Source organism: Natator depressus, chromosome 2 (genome assembly GCF_965152275.1).
Source record: "Natator depressus isolate rNatDep1 chromosome 2, rNatDep2.hap1, whole genome shotgun sequence".
Taxonomy (NCBI): domain Eukaryota; kingdom Metazoa; phylum Chordata; order Testudines; family Cheloniidae; genus Natator; species Natator depressus.
In genome coordinates, this window is record NC_134235.1 from 179,237,911 (window position 1) to 179,253,845 (window position 15,935).

At 41.2% G+C, this 15,935-nt stretch overlaps 1 protein-coding gene across 5 annotated transcripts in view; it reads left to right on the forward strand.

Moving 5' to 3' along the window:
* LRRFIP2 (LRR binding FLII interacting protein 2) overlaps positions 1–15,935 on the forward strand; it is a 146,857-nt gene that overhangs the window by 58,689 nt on the left and 72,233 nt on the right. Inside the window, exons 7-9 of one of the 5 annotated variants that reach the window (XM_074945399.1) lie at positions 4,485–4,526; positions 6,288–6,350; positions 8,074–8,148. The exons of the other annotated variants lie outside the window; for them this stretch is intronic. Coding sequence (XP_074801500.1) covers positions 4,485–4,526; positions 6,288–6,350; positions 8,074–8,148 — 180 coding nt within the window. The remainder of the gene's footprint in view (positions 1–4,484; positions 4,527–6,287; positions 6,351–8,073; positions 8,149–15,935) is intronic. 5 annotated transcript variants of the gene reach the window in all.

Here is a 15,935-nt window from a genome sequence, read left to right on the forward strand (position 1 = left end):
CTGGGGTGGAGTGGTTGGGTGCCTGGAGCCTCCCACCCTGCGTTCTTGGGCGTCTGGGTGAGGAGGGAGGGCGGTTAAGCAGGGGCTGCAGCGGCAGTCTGTGATCCTGCTGCTGTTCATGAACCTCCACCAGACGTCAGAGCGTGCCCGTTTGATCCCGCAGTATTCCCAGCGTTTCCTCATGCCGCCTCTGATCTTCCTGCCGCCACCTCTCCTCACGTTCATCGGCCACCGTCCGGTACTCTGCTGTTGTGTCCCTCCACACAGCTCTGTCAGTGCTGGACAACTGCATGAGCTCAGAGATCATTTCATCGCTCGTGTGTTTTTTTTGCCGCCTTATCTGAGAGAGCCTCTGGGATGGAGGAGGGAGGCTTGAAACATTTGCAGCTGCTGGAAGAAAAAAAGGGAGTGAAGTATTTAAAAAGATACATTTTACAGAACAATGGCTATACTCTTTCACGGTGAACACCATTATTCACATTACATTGCATATGTGATTTTGGTACAAGGTCGCATTTTGCATCTTGTATTGAGTGCCTGCGGCTTTGGTATTAGAGATCACACACACAGGGCCAGGCAACAGAATTCAGCTCTGCAGGCGGCCATGGTAAGCCTTTTGTAAGTAAGGTCTTTTGGCTTCTGCAGCCTTCATAACAGCAGCCCCCTCCTTTCCCATACCAGGTAAAGCCCGTTGAGTTGGCCATTTACTGCTGCAGTTTTCCTGTTAACGTGCAGCAGCAGAAACCAAACTAACCCCCTCCCTGCATCCAGTTATCTGGGATGATCTCTTTTCCCCTCCCTCCACGCCTGGCTGGTATCAGGGAAGATCCCTGCTAGCCAAACACGAACAGCTCCACACCAGTGGCCCCCCCTCCCACCGCGTGTCTAACTGCAGGGAGGATTTCTTTTCAGCCACAGGCAAACAGCCCAGTAAGAACGGGCACCTCTGAATGTCCCCTTAATTAAATTCCCCTATTTCAACCGGATTACCACGAACGATATCACTCTCCTGAGGATAACACAGAGAGATAAAGAACGGATGTTGCTTGAATGCCAGCAAACACCAGGACCATACGCTGCCAGGCTTTGTCATGCAACGATACCAGATTACTTGCTATTAGCATGGCGTGATAAAGTGTCCTACCATGGAGGACAGAATAAGGCTGCTCTCCCCAGGAACCTTCTGCAAAGGCTTTTAGAGTACCTCCAGGAGAGCTTCATGGAGATGTCCTTGGAGGATTTCTGCTCCATCCCCAGACACGTTAACAGACTTTTCCAGTAGCAGTACTGGCCATGAATGCATCCCCTTGTCCTCAGGGCTACTTAATCATTAAAAAATGCTTGCTTTGTAACATGTATTATATTAAACGTACACTCACCAGAGGTCCCTTCTCTGGCATCGTTGGTTTGGGAGGGTATTTCAGTCAGGGTGATAAAAAGATCCTGGTTGTTGGGGAGAACGGTGTGCTGTGTGCTCTCCCCAAGCTCGTTGTCGTCGTCTTCCTCATCTTCCCCATCTGCAAAATCCTCGGCCATGGCCGAGGAATCCCATCCTCGGAGTCCAAGGACAGCAGTGGGGTAGTGGTGGCGGCCCCCCCTAAAATTGCATGCAGCTCAGTATAGAGGTGGCATGTGTGGGGCTCTGTCCCAGAGCGTCCGTTTGATTCTTTGGTTTTCTGGTGCGCTTGTCTGAGCTCCTTAAGTTTCACGCGGCACTGTGTTGTGTCCCTGATGTAGACTCTGTCCCTCATGACCTCGGAGATTTTTTTGAAATGTTTTGGCATTTCGTCTTTTGGAACGCAGTTCTGATAGCACGGATTCCTCTCCCCGTACAGCGATCAGATCCAGCATGTCCCGTTCGGTCCATGCTGGAGCTCTTTTTCGATTCTGGGACTGCATGGTCACCTGTGCTGCTGAGCTCGCCTAGCCAAACAGGAAATGAGATTCAAAAGTTCCCAGGGCTTTTCCTGTACACGTGACCAGTGCATCCGAGTTCAGAGTGCTGTCCAGAGTGGTCACAAAGGTGCACTGTGGGATAGCTCCCGGAGGCCAATACCTTCGAATTGTGTCCACACTAACCCTAATTCGAAATGGCGATGTTGATTTCAGCGCTAATCCCCTTGTTGGGGAGGAGTACAGAAATTGGTTTTAAGAGCCCTTTATGTCGAAAAAATGGCTTCGTTGTGTGGACGGGTGCAGGGTTAATTCAGATTTAAAGCTGCTAAATCTGACAAACTCGTAGTGTAGACCAAGTCTAAGTTACAGTTGTGGAATCTTGAAAAATGCATAACCCAGAAAGAACAGATTTACTTTCACATCCCAGGACTAACACTTAAAAAAAAATCATCGTATCTGTAAATTGAGCAAATCTGATGTCTGGTATTGCGAGACAGTAAGCACGGAACCCTACAACTACAATACTATTTTTAGAGAGTCATTTTCCAGAGTTTTTCCACATTCTCATACAGCTATTGTAACAGAATTTGTGTAAATATTTAAAGTTCTGATATTCAAGCAGTATGAAAACTGGTCAAGTAGGGCTAGCTTACTGTTGTCACAAATCATCTCACTTTTCAGTAGGGCTGTCAAGCGATTAATTGCACTGTTAAATAATAGAACACCATGTAATATTTTTGGATGTTTTCTACATTTTCAAATATATTGATTTCAGTTACAGCACAGAATACAAAGTGTACAGTGCTCACTTTATTTGTTTTTTATTACCAATATTTTCACTGTAAAAAACAAAAGAAATAGTATATTTCAGTTCACCTAATACAAGTACTGTAGTGCAATCTCTTTATAATGAAAGTTGAACTTACAAATGTAGAATTATGTACGAAAAATAACTGCATTCAAAAATAAAACAATGTAAAACTTTAGAATCTACAAGTCCACTCAGTCCTACCTCAGCCAATCGCTCAGATAAACAAGTTTGGTTACAATTTGCAGGAGATAATGCTGCCCACATCTTCTTTACAATGTCACCTGAAAGTGGGAACAGGCGTTTGCATGGCACTGTTTTGTAGCCAACATCACAAGACACTTATGTGCCAGATGCACTAAAGATTCCTATGTCCCTTCATGCTTCAGCCACCATTCTAGAAGACATGTGTCCATGCTGATAACGGGTGGTGCTTGATAATGATCCAAAGCAAAGGGGACTGACACATATTCGTTTTCATCATCTGAGTCAGATACTACCAGCAGAAGGTTACTTTTCTTTTTTGGTGGTTCGGGTTCTGTAGTTTCCGCATCAGATGTTGCTCTTCTAAGACTTCTTAAAGCATGGTCCACACCTCGTCCCTCTCAGATTTTGGAAGGCACTTCAGATTCTTAATTCTTGGGTCGAGTGCTGTATCTGTCTTTTAGAAATCTCACATTGTACCTTCTTTGCATTTTGTCAAATCTGCAGTGAAAGTGTTCTTAACATGAACGTGTGCTGGGTCATCATCCGAGACTGCTATAATATGAAATATACAGCAGAATATGTGTGAAACAGAACAGAAACATACAATTCTCCCCCAAGGAGTTCAGTAACATTTAATTAATGCATACTTTTTTTAACGAGCATCATCAGCATAGAAGCATGTCCTCTGGAATGGTGGCTGAAGCATGAAGGGGCATATGAATCTTTAGCATATTGGCATGTAAATACCTTGCAATGCTGACTACAAAAGGGCCATGCGAATGCCTGTTCTCACTTATAGATGACCATGTAAATAAGAAGCGGTCAGCAGTATCTTCCATTAATGTAAACAAACTTGTTTGTCTTACCAGTTGGCTGAACAAGAAGTAGGACTGAGTAGACTTGTAGGCGCTAAAGTTTTTTGCATTGTTTTCTTTTTGAGTGCAGTTACGTAACACACAAAAAATCTACATTTGTAAGTTACACTTTCACGATAAAGAGATTGCACTACAGTACTTGTATGACGTGAATTGAAAAATCCTATTTCTTTTGTTTATCATTTTTACAGGGCAAATATTTGTAATAAATAATATAAAGTGAGCACTGCACACTTTGTATTCTGTGTTGTAATAGAAATATATTTGAAAATGTAGAAAAAAATCCTAAAATATTTAATAAATTGCAATTGATATTCTATTGTTTAACAGTGCAATTAATCGATTATTTTTTAATTGCAGTTAATTTTTTTGAGTTAATCGCGTGAGTTAACTTCGATTAATCGACAGCCCTGCTTTTCAGAAATTTGCACAATTTTAGCAGTGTGCTATGAAATAGCCATTCTAATTTTAAAAAATCTGTTTTCCCTCAAAAATGCCAGTTTGTGATGCATAATATTCCATAGTGTGAATTTTGACTTGTACTCAGTAAATCTGGGATTCTTTTAATCCTCTTAATTTTTGACTACTACTTTATTGATATTAACATTTTTAAATTTTTATTTTTTCTATCCTGATTTCCTGTTGTCTTGGCATTCTGAAATTCTTCTTTCTTCTCCATTGGTTTACCATACCTTTAGCGTGATGATGGGAAGGATAGATCTACAAGACATTCTCTCTCAGTATGTGGATAATTTGCATGTCTTTATATGAATAATGGCTACTTTCAAAAGACCTGATCACATTAATTTTGAATGATTGTGAGCTCTTAAACATTATCACTAAATTCACATCTTACCTACTGTGTTCTCAGTTAGGAAATGATTACAAATGTAACTATTTTGGAAGGGTGCATATTTAACTATTTTTCTGACAAAAAATGAAGTTATAGAATATAGAATTTTAAATCGAAATAGCCATCTGTATGTGTCACTCATTGTTAAATTTCTATTTTAAGGTAATATTATAGTAGCATTATAATTACTGTTCTGAAGAGCATGGTATTGGCATGGGGTTCCTTTAAAGTCTTTTCTACTTATCTGTGCCATTTAAAAATATTACGTTCATTTAACTTGGCATACAAATTAGACTGAGGAAACATACCTTTTCAAAAACTAATATATTATTATTGTGCATCAAAATATACTAATTTATGATAACTGCTAATGCCCTGATTTTGCAACTTGTTCCACCTAGGCACAACCCTGCGCCCGTACTGGCTGCTGCCATGCCCCTAAAATAGTGGGGTGAGCTGCCAGCTCATCTACACTAGGACTCGCAAAGTTGCTTATATCTGTGAGACAGAAGTAGTATTTGGAATGGTGGGAAATCTGTTTTTTTTTTTTTTTTTTTTTTCTTTAAAAATACATAGAATATACACAGAAGGAGAGGTGTTCTGATGACTGGAAGGCACTTCATACATCAGTTGGGGCAAATACTACTGAGGCAAATAATACAGAGGAGGTTCACACATGACAGAGCCCTGCCTGTCAGGGGTTGCCATTGTGCAGCAAGGATTTGTGGCCAAGACTAGTTGATCTGCTATATGCAATCTAATTGGTTCACCACCTACCCCGCAGCCGCATTAGCACAAGCATTACAGAGGCCAGATCAGCTTTTAGGCTGGAGCCAGTTCAGAGACCTGTCCAGGAAGAATTTCTTCTGCTTCTCATTGCAGAGCCAGCTGAGATTTTGCACTGTGTCTGAGACTTGGTCTGTAAGTAATTTACGCCTCTTGATTCAGACTCTGTAAATGCAGAAAGAAAAGATTGTGCCTGTTACATTTGGGTCACAAAATCATAAGGGCTAGATACAACAACCACAAAAAAGCTTAAATTCTCAAACACAGGGATCAGGGTATCTGATCCCTTAATTTAAAAAATTATTCCCATTTACCATTCCTGCTTGGAAGTAAATTAAGCTGGGTTTGTGCAGATCCCTTTAAGCAGAGACAGGAATCAAACATTTTTGTTACTAACATGAACCTGTAAACAAACCAGAAACTAAATTTTCTTAAACAGTGATGATTAACACCCATAAACTTTTTGAATAAACCATGAAATAGATTAAGTAGGTGAAAGGAATAAAAAACTTCATAAACTTTTATCTTTTAAGCTTATTTTTTCAATTTTGCACATTTTACTTTTTTGAGAACTACTGTGAATATTGAACACTGGTTGTCTTTACTGGATAACTCAAGACAGGTAAAGTTGCAGTCCCACTCATCTGACCCTTCTTTTGGGTTTAGTGATATGAGCAACCTGCATCTGGTATTTTGGCCCAATCCCCATTCCTCTTACGAGGTAGGTCAGTGTTTTCTATGGCTGTGCTCATCTAGAATGGTAAGCGTTTTGTTAAGAATTGCATGTTGCTTCTTTTATTATGCTCTGATGTTGAAGATGCTGTTATTGGTTAGTGTTGACTTTCTAAATTTTTATTTTTAGAATCATGCTTACAGTGACTCTCACAGTATAACGAAGTCTTCTAGTTCCCATAAAGATCTGTTGGTTAGTGTTCTTATGCAATATTTGTTATGAATATACCAAATAAGTACAGAGGGTCCTTTACAAGTAAATTCTATATATGTTTACTATACTGGGGCTATTCATGTCTTGGTTTATAGTAAAAGAAATCTAGGTGACCTGTGTGATGGTATGAGCCAAATTCTGCTTTGAATTTGGCCCTTAACAAATCTGAATTGATTGCAACTCCAATTGTATCAGCAGAATTATGTGTGTACTACTCGGAGCAGAATTTAAATCCTATACAAAGAGGTCTTTGCTAAGCTTTTGGAAATATTTGCAATAGTAATACTTCTGTGGATGAAAATTTATTTTCAGCTTTTTCATTTGATTTCATTTAATTTCCTCTGTGGGGACAGAGAAACCTACTTCATATCTACCCCCCTGACTCTATCAGTTATGAGTATCTTAAATTCTGTTGTGCAGGTTAGGTTTGCCAAAAACATTTGACACCATTTCAGTGAATTTGTTGAAAAAGATGTTGGGATTATCGTGATCTCCAGAAAGTGGTTGTAGAATGTCCAACTATTCAATTTAAACAAATAAGATATTGACAGGAAATCTTTAATTAAAAAAATACATATATTTAGGATGGTATTTTCAAAAGGTCCCAGCCCTGATAAATGAGTCATTGATTAAATGGGCACAGAGTTAGGCCACCTTTGGAAAAATCCCACCTTGAATCTATACTTTTCTCTCACTACTGAAATATTTTCTTATTTTCACAGCACTGTATAGTTTGCCACATTTTTAAAAATGCCACTCTTGCCAAAGAACCACAATTTGCTACATCCCAATACACTTGTTCTTGCATGCTGTCTCTTTTGTGCGTGCATGAACACAAATATAGCCAATTTTGGAAAATGGATGTGCATATATTGTTCTTTACTCCCCATTGAGTTGCACTGATTCCAATGGAAATATGGATCAGTGCTTTTTGATCCCTTTAAACACACACACTTTTATAGTTAAGAAAGTAGGGGGCTAAATTCCACAATGTAGATTATCAGAAATGTAATCAATAAGCTTTGAATGTGTTTTTCTCTGAGAACAGTGGTGTAAGAGAGATAGTCAGGCCCCGATCCTGCACACACTTAGCACATGTTTAACTCCACTAGTAAGCATCAGTGGGACTATTCACAGTTGTAAAGTTAAGCATATGTAAAGCTAAGCATATGCTTATGTGTTTGCCGGGTTGGTGCCTGGTTTATTAAATATTTTCACTGGTGTTTTGAAGATGTAGTGAAGATACAGACTGTTACATACTTATGAATTCTCTCTACTTTCAAATTCTGATTCAACAAATTATCTAATGGAAACAGATTAAACAAATAAGGATAAGTGTGTTCTGATTTATTATTATTTGATGTTGTCAAGTTTTTGAAGTAATAATTATTTACTTGTCAGGTTTTTCAGGGACATTCCTTAGTTTTGCGTGGGGCAAAAAACAAACCCATATTTTCTTCTCCTGGCTGGATGAGGCATTTTTAAAAATGTCAGCATTTTCCCTAATTTTTTAGAGAGTACTTTTTTTTTAAAAGAAACTGCCATTTTTCCTTCAGAAGATTGCACCAATTTTGAGCCCTGGCCCTAAAAAAATGAGGGATAACTTTTAATGTCTGTTTACAAGTTTGGGGATGTCTGGGCATTATTGTGGTTGAATTCTTGTTCACAATAACTTTATGAACAATTTTTTTTTTTTTTACAGAGTGGATTTTACCATGACCAAAGAAATTATAGCAGCCTTAGACATAGCAAACCAATCTCTACCTACCATACTCGGGTCTGTCTGTACTTTGGTTTCTGCTTAATTATTATGCACGTTTTTTTCCTCTTAAGATTCTGGAGTATTAAAACTAATATAAGCATAACTCCAAATGCTTGCTTAATTTTTAACATTGCTGCTCAGATGAATTAGAGGGACTGTTCTCTGTCACTGTAGAGCTTGATAAATAACATAGAAGCAGTTTTGTTTCCTGCATGTTTTGAGATACATTTTAAGTGGTTTAGGTTATGAATTATTACTATATGTTTGATTTTAAATTGAGTTTTAAGTTTGCTTATATGCTTTTCAAGGCCAGCTTTAACTGAATTGCCCTGGCAAACTAGGGAAATCATTCAGAATAATAAGCAAGGCCAAAAGTTCAATTTTTACAGTTTTCTGTAAAATAATTATTTATTTTGATTTGTGAAATGTGCCTAAATTAAATAACTTTTCTATTATCTTAAGCCATTATGATTAGTCTATTTTACTTGATCCAACCTCTTTACAGCTTTATAAATATAAATTGGTACTAAAAATAAAACTTTTCTGCTCATCTTTCCTTATCTTGGAAAATCATTAGCCCTCAAGTTCGTAACTAGCCCAACAGACTTTCCCAAGATGTGACATTTCTTGTGCTGCTTTGAGTGGTTGCAGACGTGAATTCCACTCAAGTATGTGCATGCCAAAGCCAGAGAACTTTGCCTAGCAATACCCGTAGGGGTGGAACTTTTGCCCTCTGGCCCCTTAGCTATTTGAGGGCAGCACCACACTGACCCCTCTCAGTTCGTTCTTACTGCTTCCGGCCAGGGCCAGATTAATGCAGGAACTTTAGGGGCTGCAGCCCAGGACCTCTGGCTAAACGAGGTCCCACAAAAATAGATCCATAGTTATATACAATTCAGTGGTCACCAACCCGTCGATTGCGGTGCCTCTGCCAGTCGATCGCGATCTCCTGGCTGCTAAAAGGCCAGCGGCGCAGCAGGGGTCAGGCAGGCGCCCTGTATGCTGTGACCCCACGCCGCTCCTGGAAGCAGCTGGCTGCTGGCACGTCTCTGTGGCCCCTTGTTTGGGGGAAGCAGCTCCTTGCACTGCCCCTGCTGCCAGCACCATCCCTGCAGCTCAGCCAATGGGAGCTGCAGAGGTGGTACTTGTGGGCATGGGCAGTGCATGGAGACACGCTGTCCCCCGTCCCCCAGGTGCACACAGAGACATGCCAGCAGCCAGCTGCTTCCGGGAGCAGTGGCGGGCTGCTGCGCTGCCTGCTGGGAGCCGCCTGTGGTAAGCGCCTCACGGACGGAGCCTGCACCTTGCACCCCCTCCTGTACCCAAACACTCTGCCCCAGGCTGGAGGCCTCTCCTGCACGCAAACTCTCTCCTAGAAAGAAACTAATATAACAGCTGTTCTAAGGTAAGAAGTAGGCTATTTTGAATTAACCTAGCTATATTGTACATGTTTTAAGACTGAAATATAACTATAGAATGGCCTTATGTTAATTAAAAGACAAGTTTAGTATAGTGTTAATAGCCTCGATGCCATAATTGTGATAATTTTGTTTTAAATTAGGAAAAAGATTTGTATGCAGTGGCCCCACAAAATCTAACAGCCCCGTGCCCAAAGGAGAGTTAATCTGGCCCTGCTTCTGGCTTGAATCAGAGTGCTCAATGCGGTTTTTACCTCATGCTTTGTTTCACAGTGCTGTATGTGATTTCCCCCCCCCCCCCCCGTATGTAGTTATTACTTGTATTTGGTTTAGTAGTACCCTTAGGTTTAGTTTATTAATTAATAGGATTTTGCCCATTGTGATGCCCTCTCCAGGGCTTAACCACTGCCTGTAATGTGGGGTAACTGTCCCCAGTAGCAACCCCCATACTCTATCATTTGTGCCTTGAGGAAGGGCACGTTAACGAAAGTTGTTCCATCTGTTAGTTTGAGAGAAAGCATGTGGCCAGAGACTTTTGCTTGAAGTAGTACCTTCTGGAGCAGGCCCTGAGGCTTTCAGCATTGGGGACCTCCACAATGTCGGCTCCCACGCCCAAGGGCATCTGAACTGACATGGGTTTTTGGCCACATTTGGATTCCTCTCCCAGGAGGAAGAGAGACTGTTGTTCTCCCTCTGGTATTTCTAAAGAACAGTCTCATAAAACGGACCGGGGCTGTTCCAGAGCTAGGAGAGGTTCCTCCCCTTCTAAGAGGATTGCAGACTGGCATCATGATTTATCCAGTATGTGAGAGAGCAGGGCTGCTCTCAGATACTGAGACAAAAGCAAGTGGACTCCATACCATTGACTCTGATATCATCCGTGGGGCATCCATTGAGTCTGGTACGGATGGGGTCAGTATCTGCACTGAGTCTTTCAACTCCTGTGGTGTATCTGGCAGCATTGGACTTGATTAGCCTGCCTGTTCCTGACTCTCCACTAATTCAGGAATGTTCAGCTGTGATGGCTCCTTTGGTGTCGTTGGCCCCATCTGGATTGGTGGTTGCAGACTTGTCATTATTGTCGGCACCGTCTTCTGTGCCTCCTCCAATTCAAGGTGTAGAGTTGAGGTTGCCCGCCCTTTTGGTACCCAGGAGCTTGTTAGCACAGGGTACTGTCTTTGGTGCCAATGACTATTCCAGCACACACTGCACCAGTGGGACTGGTGCTAGCTTGAACTTCAGTGCTGACATCTGCTCCTGTACCAAGTGTGAGTGCGAGGCCCCATCATTCCTTAAAGCACCAACTGCTTTATCTTTGTTGGTAATATGCATCCTACATTCCAAACTTTGGATGAGTCTGGACGTTTACAGGCCCCTCTGGGAGTGACTTCTCCAATACCTGTGGACTACTTAGAAAGTTATTCAGGGTTGGGCTCAGAGATCTCTTCCTCCTCGCCCTCACCTTCTTGATATTGCTCTTGATGGTCATTGAGCATCACTATCAGTACTGAGATTGGCACTGTTTCAGAGTAGTAGCTGTGTTAGTCTGTATTCGCAAAAAGAAAAGGAGTACTAGTGGCACCTTAGAGACTAACAAATTTATCTGAGCATAAGCTTTCGTGAGCTACAGCTCACTTCATCGGATGCATGCTCTCCCAATAAATGAACTGGAACCTGCCAAGACTCTATGGAACACTCCAGTGATGTTGCCACTCACAGCAAAATGTACTGAATGCCTGTGAATGATTGTTTCTGTTTGAATCCAGCACTTAACTTTCTTGTGGTAAGGGCTGCTAATGAGAGGTTAAGATGGAGAGATGCAAGTCGACACCAAAGGACAAGGGCTGTAGAAGACTGGACTATTTAGAGAGGAAAATTTATTCTACTTCATCCTTAGAAATGTGTGTTGCCAATCAGCAAGCACTTTTATTGACATGTGACTTTATAATTGGGAAGTGATAGCAAAATTTACAGATAAGTTGCCAGACTCCTCCAGAAAGGAGTTTTAAGGTTTTCATGGTGGAAGGCCATCTAGTGGCGAAGACATCACTACAGTCAGCTTTGGACATGACAGATGCTTCCTCTAGAGTTATGGCCTCTGCTGTAACAATGAGAAGGGCATCATGATTGCAGAACTATGGTATAGCTTTTGAGGTTCAATAGATGATTGAGTACTTTTGAGATGCATTGCGTTCTTTGGGGATTTTTATTCTGTCAATAAAGAGGTTTTGCTTCCCAGGGCAACAGCAGCAATATTGACTTCAGTGGTTCTTTAGGTTGAATTATCCCCACTATACAGGAAGGTGAAGGTCTTATTGCCTCAATTTCAACCATTCAGCCTGTCTTTAATCAGTTTCAGGAAAACCGTCAATTTGACTCTTCAAGGTTTACAATCCAGTTACCAAGTTTCTTTTCCATCTTGAGGCAGGCTATCACATGTCTACAGGGCTTGTGAGTCAATAACTGTGGACAAATGAGTCTTAAGCACTCTGGGACTGGGTTATGCCATTCAATTCCTGTCCATTCCTTCTTCCCATGCTCCTACCTTGTCCCTTTTGGGGACCCCCTCATGAGTCTCTGCTCCTTCAGCAGGTGCAGACTCTCTCCTGGCTTCAGGGGCTAAAGAGGAGGTTCCCCTTCAGAATCGGGGAAAGGGATTTTATTCATGATCCTTCCTGGTCCAAGTCCAAGGTAGGGGTGCAACCTATCCTTGATCTCAACAAGTACATCAACTACATGAGATACTTCATGGTTAACAAGTATCAGAGGGGTAGCTGTGTTAGTCTGGATCTGTAAAAGCAGCAAAGAGTCCTGTGGCACCTTATAGACCAACAGATTTATTGGAGCATAAGCTTTCGTGGGTGAATACCCGCTTCGTCGGATGCATGAAGTGGGTATTCACCCACGAAAGCTTATGCTCCAATACGTCTGTTAGTCTATAAGGTGCCACAGGACTCTTTGCTGCTTTCATGGTTATCGTAGCTACTACTCCTCCTGCTTTGAATCACAATAACTGTTTTGCCACCCTCGATCTTCAGGATGCTTACTTCCATGTGGCTATTTTCCCAAGCCACAGGAGGTTTCTCAGATTTGTAGTAACCGGTCTGCATTATTAGTACACTGTTTCCCTTTTTCCTTGGCTCCACAAGGATTTACCAAATGTGTGACTGTTGTAGCAGTATATCTCAGCAAAAGAGGAATTCATGTTTTTGTATACCTGGATGATTGTTTAGTGGGGGGCAAGTCCAGAGATCAAGTCCTCTGTCATGTCCAGTTCACGTTGCATCTCTTTGATAATCTGGATCTGATTTTGAGCAAAGAGACGTCAACGTTAATACCAACACAAAAAAATCAAATTCATTGGGCCCTACTAGACTCTGAGGGCGTTTCTGCCTAACGAACAATTTTAAGAAGTTTGTCACTTACGCATGTGTCTCTGCTCTCATCTTTCAACTATGATACATGTACATCTGAGATTGCTAGGCTATAACATGGCATGAACTTATGTGGTCCAGCTCGCAAGATTGCGCCTTTGACCTCGAGAGGTCATCTTGTCCACTCCCCTGCACTCATGGTAGGACTAAGTATTATCTAGATGGCCTACTGCAGGTGCCACTGCCATCCTCAAGTCGCTACAGTGGTGGACAGATCAGATCAGTATGGGTGAGGGTGATTCCTTTGCCCATCCTCCTCTTGTCAGGACCATAGTTATTGATGCCTCCATGCTAGGTAGGGGAGTGCACCTGTCCACAAACCTTGAATCTTCAATGTCCACAGAACAGGAAGCTTCCCTTTGTATTAACATCCTGGAGTTTTGAGCCATTTACAATGGATGCAGAACTTTTTGGTCACAGATCAAGGACACTGTTTCATATAGTTACCAATAACGCCACAGTGTATTATGTGGACAAGCAGGGAGGAGCACGGTCCAACCAGCTTTGTTAGGAAGCAATAACATTTTGGCAGTAAATGAGTGTCTGCGGGAATGTTGCTCTCCTTCATGCAGCACTGCCATGAGTGCAGGGGACTGGACAAGATGACCTCTTGAGGTCAAAGGCGCAATCTTGACAGGTGTAAGGCAGGGGTGCATCCTGTCTCCTTTTTTGTTTATGCTAGTCATAGACTATGGATTAAAACAATGCAACAGTGATATATATGGCCTAAAGTGGAAGAATTCAGGGCTATTTGATCTAGACTTTGCTGACGACATGGCTCTTATCAGTGAAGATGCCAACAGACTACAAAAATGGACAAAACAAGTAAAAGAAGTAATGGAAAAGATAAGTTTGAGACACAATGCAAAGAAATGTAAAGTCATGTTAATGGGGACGATAGGGACGGAAATCAAAATCGAAGATGAGAAACTGGAGAAGGTGGACAATTTCACATATCTTGGAAGTACCATCAGCCAAGATGGTACTAGTTTAGAGGAAATAAGAAAAAGAATCGGGAAGGCAAATGCTGCATTTGGAAGACTCAAAAACATCTAGCAACTCAAAAACATCTCCCTTAAGACAAAACTGAACACGTACAAAACAATTGTTATCGCCATCACAACATATAACAGTGAGACATGGCAATTTACCAAGAAAGATAAGCGAAAGCTGGATGCATTTCATCACAAATGTCTGAGAAGAATATTGGGAATAACATCTAGAGATAGGAAGACAAATGAAGAAGTCAAAAATTACTGAACAAGGCACCCTCTCTCAAGTAATCTACAAAAGAAGAAATCAGCGGCTGGGACATGTGCTGAGAATGAAAAAAGATTGCTTACCAAATACTGCTCTTGAATGGAAGCCAGAAAATGCAAGAAGAAAGAGAGGAAGACCATGAATAACATAGAAACAGTTCTGAACGACATCAAGCACCTCAACATGAAATGGGAAGATTTGGAGGGAAGGGCAGTTGACAGGCAAAGATGGCAAATGCGGGTAGCCCAATGTGCAGCAAAGCATGGGATGGACTAAGGCAGTAAGGAGACAGGACGCACCCCTGCCTTACACCTGTCTTGATGTTGAATGGCTTACTCAATCCACTTTCCATTTTAATGCAGCATTTTGAGTTGGCATAGAATACCTTCATAATAATTAATTGTGTTGGAATTCCATATTGTTCCACAATTTCCCACATTGTTTCTCTGTTTACACTATTGAATGCCTTTTGAAAGTCCACAAAATTGATGGCAAGACTGCCTTGGAATTCAATTGTGTTCTCAATAAACTGTCTTAGGGTGAAAATGTCTGTGCACGATTTCCCTTGTCTAAATCCAGATTGTTGTTTGCGTAGGATGGTATCCATCTTTCCTTTCATTCTGTTCAAGAAGACTGCTGCTAATACTTTTCCTGTGACAGATAGAAGTGTTACTCCCCTCCAATTTGAACAATTGTAACTTTAGATCACCTTTCGTTGGTAACTTGCTTATGATACTAAGGATTCATTCTTCCGGTACTTTCGCCTCCATCCATATTTTGTTGCACAGCGAACAGATGACTGATTCCACGTCTTCATCTCCATATTTAAGCATCTCAGGGTGAATGCCATCCAGACCAGGTGCCTTGTTGTTTTTCAGCTTCTGCAATGCTTTTTTTACTTAACGCCCAGATCAGAAACAAAAGAGGAGGTTGGGAAACAGTCATCAGCCCACATATAACTGGAACAACATCAGACAATGGCATAAAACTTCTTGAATTTTGTGCTGAAAACAATCTTAGCATCTGCAATTCTTTCTTCCAACATAAAACATGCACAAAAAGACACGGATTTCATCAGATGGCGGTATACAAAATGAGATTGACTATATCTGTGTTAGTCAGAGGTGGAAAACATCATTAGACACGAGTATTCAGAGGAGCAGATATAGGGAGCAATCACTATTTGCTGAAAGCAAACATCAAATTGAAGTTTAAACACTTAAAAAGAAAGAAGAGACTCAGATTATTCAATACACAGAAACTACAAGATTTCAGGATCCAAAAAGTGTACCAGACAGAGGTCAAGAATAGGTTTGAGGCCCTTAACGATCTTGAAGAAAACAAAGTGGAAATATACTGGGATCTTTTCAAAACAGCTATGCTAGAAGCAGCTGGAAAGATAATTGGTAGAAAGAGAGGAAGCAATAAAGAACAGTGGATCTCAGAAGAAGCATGAAAAATTATAAATAAAAAAACTAAAGGCTCTCGTACTAAAACATGCAACTGACAAAACAAAACAAACCTACAGGAACCTTGACAAAGCAGTAAAGGAGCAGTGCAAAAAAGATAAGCGAATTAGGTAGAAAGTAAGGCTAGTGAAGCTGAAGGATCAGGGGAAAGAAACAATACAAGAACAGTCTACATGATCCTGAAACAGTTAACAGGGTATAGATCAAAATTCAGAAGTGTC